Source organism: Nicotiana tabacum, chromosome 15, assembly GCF_000715075.1.
Source record: "Nicotiana tabacum cultivar K326 chromosome 15, ASM71507v2, whole genome shotgun sequence".
NCBI classification, from domain to species: domain Eukaryota; kingdom Viridiplantae; phylum Streptophyta; class Magnoliopsida; order Solanales; family Solanaceae; genus Nicotiana; species Nicotiana tabacum.
Window position 1 is genome coordinate 115380812 of NC_134094.1, and position 21428 is coordinate 115402239.

The window sequence follows — 21428 nt, forward strand, 5'->3', positions numbered from 1 at the left end:
TTGATTAATTTAACTAATGTATAATTGTATGCACTAATTTCGTACGAATAAATTTCAGCGCCGACCCTTCCTAGCAAAAACGACGAACAAAAGCACATGACACTGTCTCTTAATCCCAACCATTTTCCTTTCCCCTTTCCCCTTCCCAAACTTGAACTATGAAGTATCAATGACATTATTTTTGTTTCTTTATTTTTAATTGCATTAATTGGACACTGCCCATTTTCTAAAATCTTGGCAGTTTCTGTTCCTTCCACCATATATACTGGTTCAATCTCTTCCCATTCTCCCAATCCTTACTCTTTCTTCTCTACCATCTCTATTCTCTTCTTGCTTAATTTCATTCTTTAGAGGTCTTTCTATGTTTTAAGCTTGTAAAAGGACCTACATTGGCCATTTTTGTAACATTCACACGTATAGCCAAAAGAAGTACAGATCTACACAGTTGAGATTTCTAAGCATATGATGAAAAGTTTTGTCATGATGTTTTGTTCCATGACTCCTCTGCTTCTTATAATTGGGCTACTTCCTAATTTGGCATTTGCTAGTAGCCATAATTATGGTGAAGCACTTAGCAAAAGCTTTCTGTTTTACGAGGCTCAGAGATCTGGTTATCTTCCTCATGACCAGAGAGTTCAATGGAGGGGTAATTCTGGTCTTCTTGACGGCAAGGCTAGTGGGGTAAGTTTCTCGTCTACATTTGTACGGTCAAACTTATCTATAATAATTTTATTTGTAACTACTAATAAATCTTTATGATGTAAAAAATATTTATATTATCAGTATATATAACTTAAATTTTTTGTAAAGATGCTCACATTTCCTACTTTTAGCGTAAATATCGGATTAATTGTTGCAGGTGGATCTAGTAGGAGGGTACTATGATGCAGGGGATAATGTGAAATTTGGACTGCCAATGGCATTCACCGTTACAATGATGTCGTGGAGCATCATAGAATATGGGAAGCAAATGGGTGAAAGTGGAGAGCTTAGCAATGCCATAGATGCTGTTAAATGGGGTACTGATTACCTTCTTAAAGCTCACCCTGAACCAAATGTCCTTTATGGAGAGGTAATTAATTCCTACTCATATCCCTATTCTATTTATTAAGGGAGTCTTATTAAGGTAGTTTTGACGTAACTGGTAAAGTTATTGTCGTGTAACTATGTGGTCAAGTTTCGAGTAGTGAAAACAGCCTCTTGCATAAATCTAAAGTTGTGTACAATAGACCTTGTGGTTCGGCTCTTCCCTGGACCTCGACCTCGCGCATAGCGGTAAATTAGTGCACCTTGCCACTACTATTCCATTTTTACCAAATTAAATTTGGTGTGTTCCAAATGTCGTTTTCAATGGAATAATAATAAAGGTACTTTAAAATAAATATTATAGGCATAATTTTGACTATAATAGTAAGTTCAGTTGATGTGATATGTTCTGGATAATATATAGGTTGGAGATGGTACGACAGACCATTACTGTTGGCAAAGACCAGAGGACATGACTACTTCAAGAGCTGCTTACAGGATCGATCCAAGTCGCCCTGGATCCGATCTCGCTGGCGAGACAGCTGCCGCAATGGCAGCTGCTTCCATCGTCTTTCGGAACAGCAACCCTGCTTATGCCAAAGAGCTCCTCACTCATGCCTACCAGGTAACTAAACAATTTAATTTTAAGAGTAACATAAAGTAAAAATGATATTATATAATCACTTTTACTTGAAAGAAATCATTAAAAATATAGATGGTCATTAATCTATTTATTTGATATAAATATTAGTGGTAATCTTTTTTATATGGGCGGAGTTATTAGGCAGTTAGGATTAGCTCTGCTTTTTGTCAGACTAGATGTTGTCAGTGTAGGTTTGTTGTGAGATGTCCTGTTCTTGCATTCATAATTCTAACGTCCCAGTAAAAACTGTACCTGGAAATTTTATTTACCTGTGTTTCCTTAACAAGTGGTTACTGTTTTCAGCTATTCGAGTTTGCGGACAAATACAGGGGCAAATATGATAGCAGCATTACTGTGGCCCAGAAGTACTACCGATCTGTCAGTGGATACGCAGTACGTGCTTGATTCCAACTCTTCTCCTTTTGCATTGCATCAAGAAATTTAAGCTCTCTTTGTTTTGAATTGTTGTACATTTTGTCATTATCGCAAAAATAATTTTCGGTTCTTTTACAAATTTGATTTTAACAGGATGAATTACTGTGGGCCGCGGCATGGCTGTACAAGGCATCCAACAAAGAATATTACTTGAACTACCTAGGGGAGAATGGGGATGCACTTGGTGGAACTGGTTGGTCCATGACTGAATTTGGCTGGGATGTCAAGTATGCTGGTGTCCAGACTCTTGCTGCTAAGGTCAACTCCCTAAATTAATCCTACTTTATTTCCTACTTTTATCCGATTTAGTAAACTATAAATTGGTCACAAGTCGTACTCATGACGAACATGACTATGGTAAAATCTTAATACAAGAATCGAAAGATTTTTAGAAAGCACACTCTGTTCCTTTAAGGCTTGTAAGCAGAAGATGATTTGCAACCTAAGTTTCTTCAGCAGATGACAGAATATTGTTTTATTAGGCAAATGATTAACCTATATGTGTATTATAATTGCAGTTCCTAATGCAAGGGAATGCTGGTAACCATGCACCTGTGTTTGAGAAGTACCAAGAAAAGGCTGAGAATTTTATGTGTGCATGTCTTGGGAAGGGTAACCAAAACATCCACAAGAGTCCAGGAGGTCTCATTTTCCGCCAGAGATGGAACAATATGCAATTTGTCACAAGTGCTTCTTTCCTTGCCACTGTCTACTCTGACTATTTAGCCTCTGCTAGAAAATCCCTCAAGTGTTCATCTGGCACTGTATTACCATCTGAGCTCCTCTCATTTGCCAAGTCACAGGTAAAGATGCATGCTAATATCGATAGAGGATTACTAGCCCGGACTCTTGGGCCACAAATATATCTCATTATTTCCAAATACTGAAGTACTCATCTACTAGATATGCGCTGTTTAAATTCTTATGCACGTATTTTCTTTTTAGGTTGACTACATTCTTGGAGATAACCCAAGAGCCACAAGTTACATGGTGGGATATGGAAACAACTACCCAAGACAAGTTCACCACAGAGGTTCTTCCATTGTTTCTGTAAAGAAGGATCCTTCTTTTGTTAGCTGCCGTGGAGGTTATGCCACTTGGTTTAGTAGAAAGGCGAGTGATCCCAATCTTCTAGCTGGAGCCATTGTTGGTGGACCTGATGCCTATGACAACTTTGCTGATCAGAGAGACAACTATGAGCAAACTGAACCAGCCACCTACAACAATGCTCCTTTGATTGGTGTGTTAGCAAGACTTCATGGTGGTCAAAGTAAATATAGTCAGCTCCTTCCAGGTATTCTTGGTTAATTGACATTCTTCCTCACAATGCAAATTAACCCCTCATTTTAGCCCAAGCAAGCAATGAGGTTGCTGATAAAGTTGCCTCCATGTGACCAGAAGGTCACGGTTTTCGAACCGTGGAAACAACCTCTTGCAGAAATATAGGGTAAGACTGTGTACGATAGACTCTTGTGGTCCGACTTTTCCTCGGACCCCGTGCATAGCGGGAGCTTAGTGTACGCCCTTTTTTTAGGCCAAGCAAACGTTGGGCGAGTTGGGTCGTGACCCGTTTATTGATTTGACCTGCTTTAACCTGCTCAAATTTGACCCCAACTCTCCCATTTGCTACTTTTGTTTATAAGTAAGCTTTTGAAGCTGTTGCTAACAAAGAGTGTTCCTTTGCTACTTACAGTTGCTATCCCTCAGCCAAAGCCAGATCCAGAGCAAAAAGTAACTCCAGCCCCAGGTACTTTAACTAGCTAGTTCTTCTTTTGACAGTGTTTAGTTAAAATTACTTGTGCAAATAATTGTAGCCATAACAATATATGGAGAGAAATCTAAAATGGAATATATCTGCAGCTTCATCAACTGCTGACATTACTATTGAACAAAAGGAAACAGCTTCATGGGTTCACAAGGGGAAAACTTACTACAGATACTCAGTAATAGTAACTAACAAATCTGCTATGACAATGAAGAATTTGAAACTCTCAATATACCAACTCTATGGTTCTCTCTGGGGTCTTTCAAAATATGGTGACTCCTACGTATTCCCGGCCTGGCTCAACTCTTTACCAGCTGGAAAAACCCTCGAGTTTGTGTACGTTCACTCTGCTTCTCCTGCAACGGTCTCCATATCAAGCTACACTCTTGTCTAAAACCCAAAAGACGACGTGAATCTACAAAGAATGAATCATCAACTCTGGGGTCTTAATGTAAGAATTGTGCAGTTGTTTGTAACTTTTCAACTTCTTGGTTTGTAGTTTGAGTTATTAGGTGTTTAGCTATTGAAGTGTAGGTTAAATAAAGGCGGATATCTGGAGGAAGAAAGGAGCGAAGAGACGAATTAGAACAAGTGCTCATCCTCTTTCTTCTCCACTTCATTTTGTCACATTATAGCATAGTATTGAGAAAAGAGTGAGGGGCTGAGAAATTAAGAAGGTTGCTTCTCAACAGAAATGTGAAGTTGATCTTCATTTTGTAATTTATGCAATTTCAAGGTTTTCATATGTTTATATTTTCTCAAATATGCCTTCAATGGATAGTTACATTAGGATTATTGCCTTTTTAACAGCTTGCAATAAAGCAGCGCTAGTACTCCTATATTCTAGGTAGAGTATACAATTACCCTCTTAACTCGACCCTCACGACTAGAGGCAGAGCCGCGATAACGGTAATTTCAAATGTTAATAATTGAATTCTAAGTTTAATATTTATATATATTTAGTAAATTTATTGACACAAATACATGGTTTAAGCAAATATTATTGAGTTCGCCCGAATCCCGTAGCCGGACTACTAGCTCTGCCCTTGCTCAAGACATGTCAAACTGGAATTATTATCAATAGACTAGCGGATTCAGAATTTTGAGCGCTGAACACTGGCCAAAACTGTATTACTTGATCCTAGATATCTCAAAGGTACACTCCCATGTGTTCTTAAAATTATGTCGTCCAATCTCATAACATGATCATCCATTTATACCAAAAAGAATTAGAAAAAATAAAATACAAAAAGTAATACTAACATTTTATAAAACACTTACCAAATTGAACAGACTCTTTTAGAGGATATCCCTTATTAGTCCGTTCCAAAAAGAATGACACATTTCTATAATTGGAAATAATTTAATTTTAAATTTTTTAATTTTACTCATTTTACCCTTAATGAAAAGTTTTTATAATTACACAAATGTCATGGCCCCACAAAGTTTTTACTCCTTAACCTTTTAAGACCACAAGTTTCAAAAGTCTCCCTCTTTATTGTTAGCACTAATAGTGATTTGATTTTGCTTTGGGCTTTTTTTGAGTTAATAACTTTTATGGGCTATAAAACATATTTGATCATTCAAAAATTCTAATTCCAACCTTGAAATAATATATTTAAAGAAGAACTATGATTTCTTTTTAAAAATATTTATAAATTACATTACAATAATTATTTTTATGTATAAAATATTTTTAAAATTTGTATACATGTAATATCAGGTTGGTTTGATTTCGGTTTGACTTTTTTTTAGTTAAAACCAAACCAAACCAATTATGGTCAGGTCTTTTTTTCTAACACCAAACCATAGTCGGATTTTTTTTTCTCGGTTTGACTCGTATTATCGATTTGGTGCGGTTTATCGGTTCCCTTTGTACAACCTTACTTCTATACCTTTCACTTGATACACTAAGTAAATTAAAATAAATTGAAGTGGAATAATAAAAATTAAAAGTGATTATGTATATGATTTTTAAAAAAAATGCAAAATAGCTTATAATTTCAAAATGCAATAAAAGATTATTACTAGTCATTAATATATTGTATCAAATATTTTGTGTTCATTTCACATTTAAAAGTTTGGAAGATATACATGTTTCAAACAAGTTTCTTTTATCTTTTTTTTTAATCTAAACTGCAAACAAAAATTTTCAATAAAAATGTTTATTCTCTTTCTTAAATTTCATAAAATTCAAATTCTTAAGATCCTTCTACTTGTAATATTAATTTGTCATTTAATTAATTAAAATATTTTAATATACTTAATTCTGGATATACCTTATGTTTTTTAAAACTGTGGGACCAGACATCATATAACTCAACAACTTGTCCAATTATAATTTCTCATCATAATATTCCTTCTCGAAGATGGCTGTCTGTATTATGTCAAACCACTTTTCAAGAACACGGGGAACTTTTCTCCTCCTCCATCTCCGTTCTCTCTGCATAATTTCGTCTGATCAAATATCAATACCGAATAAGTTCAGGTACTTTCTCTTCCTTCGAGAATACAGTTGTTTTGAAGTGAATTAGGGCGTTTTTTTGTACAGGTAAGATTAAAATTTTGAGTTTTGAAGTTCTTTAGGCCTTTCATTTATGCAGATAATTAACACTATTAAGTAAAGGCGTTATTATTAAGCTTTGCTGGAAGTTGATCTTCTACTCTCTGTTGATCTGATAGGTATTTGAGCTTGTGCATCTTATCCGGAATTACTTCAAGTTTATGTTCTGCGTTTTAAGTTTTTATTTCCCTTCAGAATATGACTTTTTTTCCTTTTCCTGGTTAATCTGGAATGAATTTATTGGATAACGTTTGTGGAGCTTAACTTATATACACTGTCAGGTCACCTAGGATTTGTAATCTTGAGAATAAGACAAGTTACCTGCTACAATAAGTCAATTTAGTCTTACAGTGTAAAATGGTACAACCCACGGAGAACCACACCCCAAAAGCTAGCTCTTGAGGTGGGAGAGTCCAAGGCAATATAAACCCCACATAAGCATATTGCAATACCGATGTAGCATTCAAGTCACATACCTTGCAATGGACCATAACAAACCACCACGCTCCGCATTCGTCGTCCTCGATGGATCCACATTGGGTAGCTTTCACTCTAACACAAGTAGGTAGCCTTACGCAGGTAGCCGTTTTCGAGTCAGGTGCCTAGGCACCGTCGGCTAGCTGTGCGCTAGACATTTCTTGCCCCAAGCAAACACTGCAATATCGGCGTCACCATCCACTACACATGGGCACAGAGGGTGGTGGGTGCCTTTGAGACCATTGAGACAACCCAGGTAGAACCACACCCCAAAAGCTAGCTATTGAGGTGGGAGAGCCCAAGGCTATATAAACCTCACATCAGCACATTGCAATACTGATGTGGGACTCAAGTCCCATAACTTGCAATGGACCATAACATAAAAGTTCTTTACACTGTCCATGTATGTAATTTAAACTCATGTTTGTGTTACTGGAACTTAGTGGCACTTTTACTCACCTTAGTAGTAAGGAGCTGCTACTTCTAGCGGGCAGTGTACTAGTGAATAGGACAAGTGAATTGAGATTGCTGATGACTGATGGAGGTCGAGGATAGAACATGTTGTGTATCTCACCCTTGTCTCCTTTTGCATATTATCATACTGTATTCATAATGAGATATCAGTCAATGATTCGGGCTTCTTTTGATTACCCTTATAGGACTCTTGATTTTAGGTGCTACTCCGTGTACTCTTGGAGTTTTTGATTTGAATAAAGAAGTTGAGCCATGCATGTATTCACTCCTAGAAGTGGCTTTCTCCACAAGGGAAATAAGTGATCTTGGTTTAAGTGTTTTCAAGATGCTAACATACCCTTTTTCTATCTGGATAGCAGTCTTAATTAATGCGGAATGTGATTTCAAAATGGGTATTTTCACTTCCTTCAAATGGTGTTGAAAGTCTTGATGTTACCTGAATCTCGTCATGGTAGCCTGGTCGGATGGACAATGGTAATAGATAATAAACTTGAAACCTTATGTAAAAGGGTTTGGAAAAGGAAGAAAGAGGTAAGATAGGAAAATGAGGCAAACCTGCAGTTATTTGAGTCATGATCTCAATACACTGCCGATGACATGAATCCAGGAATACTAGCTTTGGGCCATAAATTTTCACAGATGAGGTCCTTTGAGACTGATATGAATAAAACTCATCATATTAGTACAAAGTGCATTTTATAGTAAAAAGCAGAAGTACCTAAGCCATAAAGTGCAAAAAAGTGCTAGGGGCAATATTGAGACCAAATGGCGTCACTAGCCATGAGTACACCTTTTAAACTTAATATTCTATCCATCTCAAGTCTGGTTTTAAGTGGATGTTCATTTGCTGAATCATCTTTAAAATTTTAAGAAACCTGTCATCCTAATTTCCAGAATTTTCCTCCGTAATTGAGGTTGGAAATAATTGTTTGACTATTTCTTTATTAATGGCTTGACTACCAACATATACTTGAGCTTCCACTTTTTGGAGTCAACTAAGTGATTGTGTGACATAATATCCAAGATATATTGTGCGTACCGATATCAAAAACATCAACTTCCTACTATTGTGTCAGACCTTGTTGGGGAAAGAGAATCTTCTGGCCCCTCTTCATACCCTGTTAAAGATAACATCAATCTTCTCTAGTCAAAGCTTGCATGATAACACCCAGAAGAGCTTAAAAGCTTTATATCGGAGATATGATCTGCAAATCGCGAAAGTTTTCTGTCGTAAGATATGATCTGCAAATCGCGAAAGACTTGCCACCAGACCTTTGTAGAAAGTGATTTCATTATGATACAACAACTGTCATTCTTCTACATCTTTAAAGGTAATTGGCAACAATCATAAATAGTATATTTTCCACTGTGAAGTTGGGATCTGTGAGTTGGGAATGCTGATTATACTTGCTAATTCTGGTTTCACTTAATTCCAGTTTCAGGTTTGCTGGCAAACATAAACAGCATGGGTGATGGTCCTCGAGGAATAGAGGTGTTTGAAGATCATTTTCAAGCTTCAACATCTGGTGAAGACTCTGTACAAAGCCCATCCTTATCTAAATATATAGAGAGTAATGATTCTTTGAGGTATATCTTCTAAAAGGCATCAGAGGTGAATAAGAGTTACATATTTGTAAAGGAATTCACTTATTTTTATTTGTTTTATTCGGCTTCTCCTGTATTAGAATAGATCCATTAGTAGATCGTGGACTAGAAGAAAATTGAAAGGTGCTGCTTCAGTGTTGAATTTGTTTAGCCTCAGCAAGCTAACTTGGATGTCTGGCGCAGATGGTCAAGAAAAGGTACATATTATTTAAAGTTATCCTCTAACTGTCTAGCTTGCATTTTCCTACTTAATTGTTCTGAAGGTCATCATTATCTTTGGGGTGGTGAAGAGAAAGATTACAGATATTATCATGCCTTGCAGGTAGTATTAACTGCTGCAGAAGTAGAATCTCTTCGGTCAGAAATCACTGCTTTGGAAGAAAGAGAAGCACATTTAAAAGCTCAGTAAGATTTGATACCTCCATTTTGGGCTCTCTCATGCCTTATGCAACCCATGCTGTTTTTCCTTAAACATAACCGTGTGTAGGGTTGTTTTCCCTTTGATGGTATTGTGCTTTTGTTTTCTTATTGTTTCCCAGGCATTTAGCAAGTTGGTGTGGTTACAATTATTTCTAGATAATAGTACTTTACCTTAAAAAAAAATAGCTATTTATATATTATATGGTTACAATAGTTCATCATTCACCATGTTCAATCCCTAATGCTTGCGAGGCTCCTCTTCAATCATCATTGACGATCACTATGAATATCATTTTGAGAATTCAAAAGCATAAAAGGTCATCTCATTTTTAAGTGTATCATCAGTGTAATATTAACATGTTCACAAATTTAAATCTTTTCAACTTCTAACAGAAGTGAACCCAAGGATTTGAGTCAAACCGCCCCTGGCTTTGGTTCAACGGCAAAAGTAGTATGGCAAGGATGTATAATAGGTTCAGGTCACGAGTTCGCATTCTGCTGCTGAACCAAGTCTGGTGTTTAAGTGCAGAGGGGTAGAGGGATGACCCCATTATCCACTGAGTTTCAAAGCGAGAAACAAGGGATATCTCGGTTAATGAAAGCAATAGAATTGGGTTAAAAACATGAAAATTTGTTGCAGTTTTCACTTTCCTTTCAAACAAAGAATTTGTTAAAGGTAGAGCAATGATGAGTATCTGATGGCAAAGCTGCTTAATGTATCTCCAAGACTCCAACTCCTACATGGGTTCCGAATGTCCTATTATGAAACACTTTTATAAGAGGAATCAGTAGAAGGTGCTCCATCAAACATGGGTACAAAGACCTAGCAAGAGCAATTGAGTGGACAGATCAAAATCCAATACAGAAATTGGAGCCAGAGATGTGAATTGAATGTACTTTAGAATAAAGGTCTCCTCACTGTGATGGGTCCCTGATTCTAAAACAAGGAAACACAAATTGCAATTGAAAACATGACTGTTTTACTTTAAGCGTTTTTGTCATTTATAGGCATAGGGAAATCCATATCAAATTTCACTTGTAGAAATTTTATATAGCATGACTGGCTTTCCCAGAAAATGAGAAGACCTGATTTATCTATGTAATACCTTCTCTAAACAGCCTCCAAAATCCCTTATTGTTATGCTACTATCACCTAATAACGAATGAAACTTTATATAAACAGTTGAGAATGGAGTCCAAGTCCCAGTTGAAGAAAAATGAGGGATCTTCTTTCGTGAAAAATGTGAAGTACTGTTCAAGGATAACCAATTAGTCCTACAGAACATCACAACTAACTAATGTTACAGAGAGGAAAAGAGACTTCAGTAAAAGTAATGACTACTCCGTCAAAAGAGTATTGTCTTTTTGATTTTCATTATTTTTCTCTTCACAGATTAGAACACATTGATGAAGTAGTACGGGCTGCACGACTTTCGGGCTATTTGGACATGAGAATGGTATTAAAGAGCCAGCAGCTATCGTCATCTTAACACTGTTTGGATTTCAGACAATACTTCATCGAATTTACATTTTTTGTTCCGCAATTTTATTCTGCCTTTTTTTGATAGAGATGGGCAACTTTACCTGGAGAACCTCTTCCTGTTGATGACACTGATGTTGATGATTGGCTTCCGAGATTTTTTGTCCTTCAGGGATCGTGTATCTTCTGGTATTCGTCAAGCACTGGTAATTTTTTCAACAGTTTAAGTGTCTGCTGGCATGCATTTCTTGATACTCTCCAACTACTGTGTAAACATGTTATTCCAAGCTTTTAATGGTGTACTATCACACTGTATTTTTTTACCAGCCCCTCTATTAGACAGCTTTTGAATTTTGCATCATATGAAGAATTTTTCAACCATTTATTTAGATGGCCAGATAATCCTTAGATGACGTCTTAGAAGTTTTTGCCGATTTATTGGTATTTATTACAATCTAATGGACCACCTTGAATTTTTTGGTATCTCCTAGATGTTATTTTTAAGTCAAGTTTAACTGGTTTGAGATATTAGGGACTAGAGATGTCATTTTTTTAGTATGTTACTATCCTTACCATTCACAACCTCAAAAATCCTCCAGCTCACCCACACCTCGCAAGCAGGTGGGTGAAATATTCATATATTAGGTCAACAATGTTTCAAGCTCAATTAAACATTTTGCCAAATAGACCAATAAATGGGGAGTGTAACAGAACAGCAAAAAATGGTAGAAGGCAGTATATGGCTGGGGATGGTGAAAAAATCTGAAAGAAGAATGGCAGACTCGACAAACCTATCTTTTGGAGCGGGGCTAGATGGCTAGTCCTTATAAACAGGGTGCTAGACTCACTACTAACAAATGTATGTCACTATTTCCTATGTCAGTTAAGGAAGAGAGATGTAAAGTGGAATATCTACATGATGCTGAAACCTTGGTGGATTACATAGATTCCATATACAACTCGAAGGGGATATACTTTTGCCTTTTAGATGTACAAATTACAGCACCATCTTAGTGCTATATGTCATTAAAAATTTCCTTTACTTGATGATAAAAAGAGTTTATGTACCTAATAATAGGGAGATGAAAATGATACAAAATTATACAAATAAGGGGGATCAAAATATTAAAGTTTGTGGCTGTTGTGGAAGTGAGCTTAGTTTGGTTTTAGTTTGATTCAGAACAAAAGAAAGTGCTTTTGCTTTGTAGAGGTGTTTTCTTCTATTTCGCTGAGAACAAAAGTGTTTTCACAAGAACTTAAAATAAAAAAATAAAAAGAAATGTTGTTTTAGAAAGCTTTTTTTTTTTTAAAGAACCTTTGGGCGAAGCATGGCCTTAATTTCCGTTTCTAACCCTCCACCTCTGCTACTGCAGATAGAGCAGGGGCAAACACCTGTAGTTGGAGTAGTAATTACATTATCTATATGGAATAGCTCAATCTTGAAATACCTCACCTTACAGTGGCATATCTCTTGTTTCTTGACGATCTGTTATGTGTTCCTGTTATCTTTTCTTGATTTAATGGCGTAGCTTTGTTTATATTAATTTCATTCAAAATGCTTCCAATGTTCAGCTGCAGTATGTATTTTATATCCTTGGGGTTTATCTTCCTAAATTAATTCTGATACTGTCCTAACTCCTATTCTATTTTGATGAATTTGTCTGATGTTTCCCAATGCTACGAAGATGTTAGTTCCTGATTAAATTTGAATAAGCATGTCGCAGATCTAGGCCCCCAAGATTCAACCCTTCTATCAGATATCATTGAAGTTGGAACCTTACCTTGCCTGATACGAGACAATGAGGACAAACGATATTGCTTTTATATCTCAACTCGTTATGGACTGAGATATGAATGCTCTAGTATATCTAAGATAAAGGTAATGGTTTTTTCTGGATCCTTTATTGTTAGTAACCATTCTGATCTCTATCTTGAATTGTTGGGCTTGATGAGTAAGATTAAGTCCCCGACTTGGTGACATTTGGAATTTGAGAGCATTTTTTAATGGACCCGCTTTGGATGTTTACTTTGTTTCTACCCACCAAGTGCCTCTCAGATTGGGGAATCTTAGTAGTCCACATGAACTTTCACCTTGTTGGTGAGGGTTCGATTCCCAGCCTTGTAATCCCTCCTCCATTTCCCCTTTCCCTCTCCCCTAGGCATAATAATTATTTTATTAGAAAAAAGTGTCTATCGGATAATCTTGAGAGTATAACTTGTTCACTTTTCTTGACATAGATTTGTAAAATATCACAATAGTAATCCATCATTTGTCCCATCTCAAATAAGGTAACTATCATCTGATGTATATATTACAAACATAACCAATCCTTTTTCATCTTCCATTTGCATGCTCTGTATGTTTTTTTTTCCTTTTCAGGTTGATTCCTGGTTGGAAGCATTACAGACTGATTGCAAGCTGTGATCTGGTTGTACAACATTTCATCAGTTGACTAGGAATTGACATCATGATCTGCCATTGGCAGCAACAAACTCTAAACAAGCCAGATTTGGAAGCAAAAACATATACTATCATGTTTTCAAAGTTGGGCTGCAACTTTTTAGTGCTTACCTAGTGCATTCTGTACATAGTCTAGCATACAGCCGTTGTACAGTATTGAAGTTACATTTCAATAAATACATATCAACATATGCCTAAGAAGGATTAGCTGCAGACTGATCTTGTCATGCACAACTTTAAGCTTGGTATCTACAAAAAGAGAGAGCTTCCTGGCTCTCTGTAGGCAAGGCATTCTCAAATCATATAAGTTTAATACTTGTTTAACTATGGAGAAAAGATGAAAGAAGCATGTCCAAATGCAAATATTAATATGGTTGTGAATGAGGTAAACCTTTTTCATAACCAATTTCTGGAACATATCTTAACGAGGTACGATATTAGCTTCCGTTCTTCATTCTTTTGAGTTGGTATTTGATCAGAAGTAGGAGGTTCCAAGCGACTTCTAAAATGCATGTTGATGAGCATATTGGTTGATGTTCTTGTTGCAAGTTGGTGTCTCCTAATTAAGTAGGTGTATAGAGTAATACAGTCAGACTTCTCTATAATAACATCCATATATAACAATACTTTTCTATAAAAGCCAAGCTTTTTTGCAACCAATTTTTATGTTATGTTATAATATATGTTCTCTATAACAACACTTCGCTATAACATTCAAAAATATTCGGACAGACGAGGCTGTTATAGAGAGATTTGACTGTAATAATGTAATATGACCCATTCAGTGCTATCTAAAACTACAAGCAGGTGTATCCGGTGAGAGGATAAAAAGTAGGGTGAATTATGATGAGGTCGAGAATCAAGATATCCCATTATTAACAGTAAACAAAAACCAGTCAAATATGATTAATCCAAACTATTCCTTTGTCAACTTTGGACCAAAACAATATTGATTTCAAGAATCACAATCTGTTAACTCCACCAAAAATAAGCCATTTATACTTCGTCCATTATTTCTCAATGGGTTATACGAAATTGGTATATGTTAACAAAAATTTCAAAGGCCAAGACCTAGCTTGACATTCTAGTGCGTGTCCATTTAGAATATTGTAAGAGCAAACAGCAGTGACCCTTTTGGACAACTTCCGACGTAGTAATTCCTTCGATAATAGCTCTAAATCATTGATCCTATCAATTTGTTGAATCAATACTCTATGAATCAAGTTTCATAGCATGCAGTTGAATCTAGAGACGAATATGACGAAATCTAGAAGAAGAAATGAAGAGAAGAGACAAAGAGAAAATGAGCATTTTTGCTTCAGCGGAAGAAGAAGAATGAATACAAAATTACAATTCTGGAGAGCACTGTTCTCTTTAACAGAATCACGTGCTCTTCACCCTCTCTAACAATATGACCCTCAAAGTTCTTTTGTCTACACTTAGGTCCCTCAATTAGTTTCTTCACTAACTAAGAACCAACTATATCGAATGTTCTTGATACTCCCCCTCAAACTGGAGAATGAAAAGCATCGAACATTCCCAGTTCGGACATTAACATTTGATGTTGAGCTACACCAAGGCCCTTGGTCATCATGTCTGCTACATGTTCTCTTGTAGAGATGTAATGAGTGGATATCATTCCATTTTTGATCTTCTCCCTCACAAAATGGCAATCAATCTCTATATATTTTGTCCGCTCATGATAGATTGAATTTGCAGTTATTTGTAGAGCTATTTTGCTATCACAAAAAACCTTTACTGGCATCTGTAAGGACACATCAAATTCCTTCACCAATCCAACTAGCCATACTAATTATGCACTAGCAGTTGCCATGCTTTTATACTCTGCTTCTGCAGAACTTCTACTTATTGTCTGTAGCTTCTTGGACTTTCAAGAAATCAGTGATCCAAGCTTGATGACATAGCCTGTCACTGATCTTCTGGTGTTTGGGCAGGATGCCCAGTCAAAATCACAATAGGCTGAAATCTCTTCTAATGATCCCTTCTTCAATAATATTCATTTTCCTGGTGACCCTTTTATATACTTCACCACTCTTATAGATGCCTCTAAGTATGATTGCTTTGGATGTTGCATAAATTGACTTAGGACCTGTACTGCAAAGTAGATATCAGGCCTGGTTATGGTCAAATAGATCAACTTCCCAATCAACTTCTGATAGCCTCCAATATATGTCAGCTCTCTTCTCCTTTGAGTCCTATATGCTTATCATAGTCAATAGTAGTAAGCTTTTGATTTTGCTCAAGAGGTGAACTTGCAGGCTTTGCACCACTGAGTCCCAATTCAGATATAAGCTCAAGTGCATACTTTCTTTGATTCAGTAGTATGACTTTATGTGATCTCATGATTTCAATTCCCAAAAAATACCTTAGTTCTCCCTAAGTCTTTGAGTTTGAAAGACTTATGTAAGGTCCTTTTAACTTCATCTATCATATCACTGCTGCTCCCAGTAATCATCAAGTCATTCACATATACTAAAACGATCACCAAGTCTGCTCCTGACTTCTTTGTGAACAAGAAATGATCATAGGCACTTAAATGTATCCTGCCTCAGTAAGAGCATTAGTCATCTTTATATTCTACTGCCTTGATGCCTGCTTGAGTCCATAAAGAGACTTAAGTAACTTGCAAACCTGAGACTCCCCCTGTCTATGAAATCCTTGTGACAAAGTCATGTATACCTCCTCATAAAGATCACCCTGCAGAAATGCATTGTTTACATCTATTTGGAATAATTTCCAACCTTTAGAGGCTGCAAGGCTAATCACAGTCCTCACTGTGACCATTTTTGCAACAGGGAAAAAGGTCTCATGGTAATCAAGACCTTCATGTTGTGTATATCCCTTAGCCACTAAGCGTGTCTTGAACCTGTCAACCTCATCATTTACCTTGTATTTGATTTTGTACACCCACTTTGAGCCAATTGCTTTCTTTTCTGGTGGCAACTCTACAATCTCCCAAGTTTTGTTAGCTTCAAGTGCCTAAATTTCTTCTTGCATAGCTTTAATCCATCTTTCATCTGTAGAGGCTTCATAGAAAGTCTTTGGTTCTGTGAGGGCAGAGAAACTGGTCAGGTATGCTTGGTAGTGTTCTGGAAAATGTGTGTAGGTAACATAATTGGAGATTGGATAGGCAATGTGTCCTGATGTCTTCCGGCTAGTAACATAGTCTTTGAGCCAAATTGTTGGTTTTGTGCCTTTGGTGGATTTTCTAAGGATAGGAGCTTCTGCATTGTTAGCAGGTTCAAATGACTGCAATTGTTGAGTTGATGCTTGTTGTTCTGGCAAATCTGCTTCAGTTTCCTCTATAATGGCTAGAGGTTCAGCTACAACATCTTCTGATGCATTTGGAATATCTGCATTTACTCCTGCTGAATCATCCAAATCTGCATCTGATGATTCTGCAGGGATTGCCTCTTCCTCCATAATTCTATTGCTTAAGTCTTCCTGATTTGCAGCAGGAACGTCATCACCATATGTTCTTGGTACATTAGTGTTCATGTCTACTGGTGCAAGAATGAACAAATCTTCTTGACAAGCTTCTTCACCTTGAAAAGGAAAAACATCTTCTCTAAAGGTTACATCATTGCTGACAAAGAAAATGTTAGATTCTAAATCAAATAGTTTGTAACCCTTTTGTGTCTCTGAATACCCTATCATTACTGCCCTTCTTGCTCTAGGAGCAAACTTATCTCCTCTAGGTAGGGTACTGGCATAACATAAACAACCAAATACTCTTAAATGGTCTATACTTGGTTGTTTACCATATAGCAATTCATAGGGAGATCTTTTATTTAAGACCTGTGTGGGTATCTTGTTGATTAGATATACTGCTGTTCTAACACATTCTCCCCAGAATCTGACTGGCATATTACTTTGAATCTTGAGTGCTCTAGCCACATCCAGGATGTGCCTCTGTTTCCTTTCCACTACTCCATTCTGTGGAGTATATGGACAACTGCTTTGATGCACAATCCCAAGTGAATTGAACAACTCACTACACTGATTGTTGAAAAACTTTGTGCCATTGTCTGTTCTCAATTTCTTAACCATTACACCAAACTAATTTTTTTACCAAAGAGAGGAAATCTTTCAATACAACAAAAACTTCACATTTTGATTTCAGCAAACAAGTCCAGGTATATCTACTACAGTCATCAACCAAAGTGACAAAATATTATTTTCTATCATAGGTTGCTACCTTGTAAGGACCCCATACATCAGCATGTACTAATTGAAACACACAATTTGAACTATTATTACTTATAGGAAAGTTCAGTCTACTTTGTTTAGCTAAGGGGCAAATCTGGCAATCCTTTTGCATCTCTAGCTTCACTTTATTCTTCAAATCCGGCAAGTGTTGCATGGCTTGTGTAGAGGCATATCCTAGCCTTTGATGCCACAGTGTGGTTGTTACTCCTTCTTTGTGAAATGAACCAGCAGTAACAACATCTCCTCTACTAAATATATAAAGTCCATTACCTTCTTTACCAATCCCCAGCACCCTGCCACTGTATAATCCCTGAAATACATAGAAATCAGGGAAAAACATGCAGAGCAACATAGGTCCTTAGTCAGCTGGACACTGAGAGCAAGCTGAACTTAAAGTTTGGCACATATAAAACATTCTTAATTTTCTGATTCTCTAGGATTGAAGTATCTCCAGCATGTGTGATTTTAGATCTATCTCTTATAGGTGTTTGCACTCCATAACTACTTTGTCCCTCTATAGGTCTAATGAAATCCAATACATTTTTGCAAAATATTATGTGGTGTGATGATCCTGAATCTATTATCCAATCATATACACATACATTGGATACATCAGACATCAATGACATAATACCTGTCTTGTTTGAAGATCCTGTCAACTCTGATGGTCATGCACTCCTTTCTTCTAGTGAAGTTTTCTCTAATAGGTTTACCAGTTATTTGTACTGTTCTACTGTGAGATAGTTTCCTTGTGGTTGATTTCTGGTTTCAATACCTGCACTTGTATTAGCATTATTAGCAAAAGGTTTATATGTACCTAGTTGACTTTTCTTCTTGCTTTTGAAATCTAGAGGATAACCTATTATTTTGTAGCAGTTCTCCTTCAAGTGGCCTTTATAACCACAATGCTCACAAATTAGCCCTAGTTTCTTGCCTTTGTACATCTGACCCTTCCTGCAAGCATTGTGAGTGGTTCCTTGTTTGATTCCACAACACCTAGTGTTCTTTGACTCTCCTCTTGTACAGCTACTGCATAAGCTTGATTAACTGATAGAATTGGCCTTCTCTGCAGTATATTTCTTCTCACTTGATTGTAGCTCTCATTGAGTCCCATAAGGAACTGCATCAATCTTTGCCTTACTAGATGTTCCATATACGGCCTCGATTCTACACAGTCACAAGAGGACAATGGTGCTAAAATGTCCAATTCATCCCATAAATCCTTCATTTTTGAGAAATATGAGGTAACCGACTCAGTTCCTTGCTTTAGACTTGCAATCTCAGCCCAAAGTTGATAGATCCTAGTCAAATTATCCTTATCAAATCTCTCTTTAAACTCATCCCATACCTTCTTTGCACTAGAAGCATACATGATGCTAGGCACCAATTCACTAGCTACAGTGCTACTCAACCACGAAACTACAACAGCATTGCATCTTTCCCACTGTATCTCTAATTCTCCTTTGTATAATCCTTTTACACATGTACCGTCCACAAACCCTAACTTGTTCTTCACTAACAGTGCAACCCTCACTGCTCTGCTTCATAGGGCATAGTTTTCTGGCCCTGTGAGCTTTAACGAGATCAATGATGTTCCAGGTGCATCTGAATCTCGAAGAAACAATGGGTGATTGTGAGATAGTTGTGCAATCTCATCTGTTGCCGTGACTGAGCTTAAAGTTCTGCAACTACAGTACTCCGATCTGCGCAATTACAACAATCGAGGCTCTGATACCATGTCAATTTGTTGAATCAATACTCTATGAATCAAGTTTCATAGCATGTAGTTGAATCTAGAGGCGAATATGACGAAATCTATAAGAAGAAATGAAGAGAAGAGACGAAGAGAAAAATGAGCATTTTTGCTTTAGTAGAAGAAGAAAAATGAATACAAAATTACAATTCTGGAGAGCACTGTTCTCTTCAACAGAATCACGTGCTCTTCACCCTCTCTATCAATATGACTCTCAAAGTTCTTTTGTCTACACTTAAGTCGCTCAATTAGTTTCTTCACGGACTAACAACCAACTCTATCTAATGTTCTTGATAGATCCACTCTGGTAGATAATCGGTATATTGAAACTTGACAGATGTATGTTGCAAAGCTGGTGATATCATTTTTTTGTCAAGTGAATATGCCTCTATCTCTGTCTTTGACTTAGCTCCCGCGACTGACCCAAGATCTTTAAGTCGTGGTGCTCAATTATCTTTTACTTGGAGTTGTTCAGTTTATATTTTTATAATAATAAACGTATAATTTCGGTAAAATTCAAACAGTAACCTCAATGTAAGCATGTCATTGCTTGGCTCTTACATCCATGCAAGTGATGGCATGCTTCTTGAGCGCTTAAGAGACGAGGGGGGCCAACGTACCGGTAACCGAAAGGCCATCCGGCTTTGTAACTGATCCGATCCTCGTTCTAAATTAGGGTATGATACTAACAAAAAAGAAGTCACGATAACGTGCACTTCCCAGAAGATTTAGAAGACTTAGAGAGAAAAAGGGTTTCGCAACAGTTTTATATACAGTTCAAACAATATCAAAGCGGTAAAAAGCGACATTTAGCACATCAGGCTCAAACACCTAAAAATTAGATAATAAATAAAAGTCAAGTATAACAGTTATCTAAGCTCGAAGAATTTTTTTATTGGACCAAAAGGGGTTACACAATAGGGTTGGGCATTCGATATTTCGGTTCGGTATTTAAGAATTTCGATTTGGTATTTCGGTATTCGGTTTATCAATTGTGTATACCAAATACCGTACCAAATTATTTCGGTATGGTTCGGTATTTATTATTTTGGTTCGGTACGGTTTCAGTTTAATAATCGCTAAATAAGAAACACTAACGAGTGACAACAATGCACAATTCTGTGCAACAGTGCACTGTGCACAACGATTAAGGACTAAGGAGTGCAACATCTTCACAGCGTACAATTCAAACTTCAAAGTTTCCAATTCAGAGTGCACATTGCACAATTCAAAGCTTAACTCACACAGTGCAGCAGAATTCAAAGTGCACATTGCACAATTCATAATTCTGCCTAACTCACACATTGCACAACGATTAAGGACTAAGGAGTGCAACATCTTCACAGTGCACATTGTACAATTCACAATTCTACTTAACTCATACAGTGCAACAGAATTGAACAAAAAATAGAGACTCTAACAGTGCAACAGTAGCAGCAGAATTAACTTAGTCTTAACAGTGCAACAGTAGCAACAAACTCTAACAGTAGCAACAGAATTAAATACAATGCAACAAAAACATAGAGGGCATCCCTCAATTAAAGAATGAAAAGTTATCAACCTATTGAAGAGTTAAAAATTGAAGAATGAAGGTAAAAAAATGAGGAAACCAGCAGTAGAGTTGTCGGCGCCGAGGTCGTGAAGTCGTCGTGACGTCATCTGACTCGTCTCTATCGCGTCGAGGTTCTCACTTCTCTGAGTTCTCTCTCACAGTCACAACAGCTGATCTCTATTCTCTTAGGTTAGGTTTCTCCGTTTCTGTTTCTCCCTTTCTAATTCCCTAATCCCCTATAATGAAAGACTAAAGAGGTTTCTGTTGGGCCTTATTGGGTTGGGTTGGGCTGGGGCGTTGGGCACTAGGGCAGTGTAGAGAATTAGATATACAACATATTGGGTTGGGCTGGGTAGTATAGGTCCAACATAAAATTCTTTAAAAATTCGGTATTTCGGTATACCGAAATTTCAAGATCCTAATACCGAGGACCGTACCGTTGTATCGAAATACCGAAAATGTAATACCGAATTATACCGAAAAACCCGAAACCAAAATATCGAATTAATTCGTCCGGTTCGTAATTCGGTTTTTCGGATATTAT

The 21428-nt window shown here is 36.9% G+C and overlaps 2 protein-coding genes across 13 annotated transcripts; both read left to right on the forward strand.

Annotated features, from left to right (window-relative positions):
• The first annotated feature begins 434 nt into the window (after positions 1-434).
• On the forward strand, positions 435-4618 carry LOC107807143 (endoglucanase 6-like). Its single transcript, NM_001325800.1, is given in 9 exon segments — positions 435-681; positions 860-1072; positions 1451-1651; positions 1973-2062; positions 2198-2362; positions 2623-2907; positions 3050-3398; positions 3798-3851; positions 3965-4618. Coding segments are annotated over 9 exon segments (1875 nt in total). The 5' UTR covers positions 435-462; the 3' UTR covers positions 4264-4618.
• A 1584-nt stretch (positions 4619-6202) lies between these two features.
• LOC107807140 (uncharacterized) lies at positions 6203-13559 on the forward strand. Of its 12 annotated transcripts, XM_016631467.2 has the most exons (11): positions 6211-6357; positions 6473-6551; positions 8460-8714; positions 8820-8970; positions 9074-9185; positions 9311-9393; positions 10802-10865; positions 10977-11094; positions 12613-12767; positions 13127-13177; positions 13269-13559. In XM_016631467.2, the coding sequence occupies exons 3-10, from the start codon at positions 8621-8623 to the stop codon at positions 13145-13147; spliced, it is 798 nt and encodes a 265-aa protein (XP_016486953.1). In that variant the 5' UTR covers positions 6211-6357; positions 6473-6551; positions 8460-8620; the 3' UTR covers positions 13148-13177; positions 13269-13559. The 12 variants fall into 12 exon arrangements, 11 of the variants coding, with proteins under 11 accessions (XP_016486955.1, XP_016486953.1, XP_016486952.1 ...); XR_012699408.1 differs by having other exon boundaries at positions 12613-13177; XM_016631466.2 differs by having other exon boundaries at positions 13127-13559.
• Positions 13560-21428: the final 7869 nt, after the last annotated feature.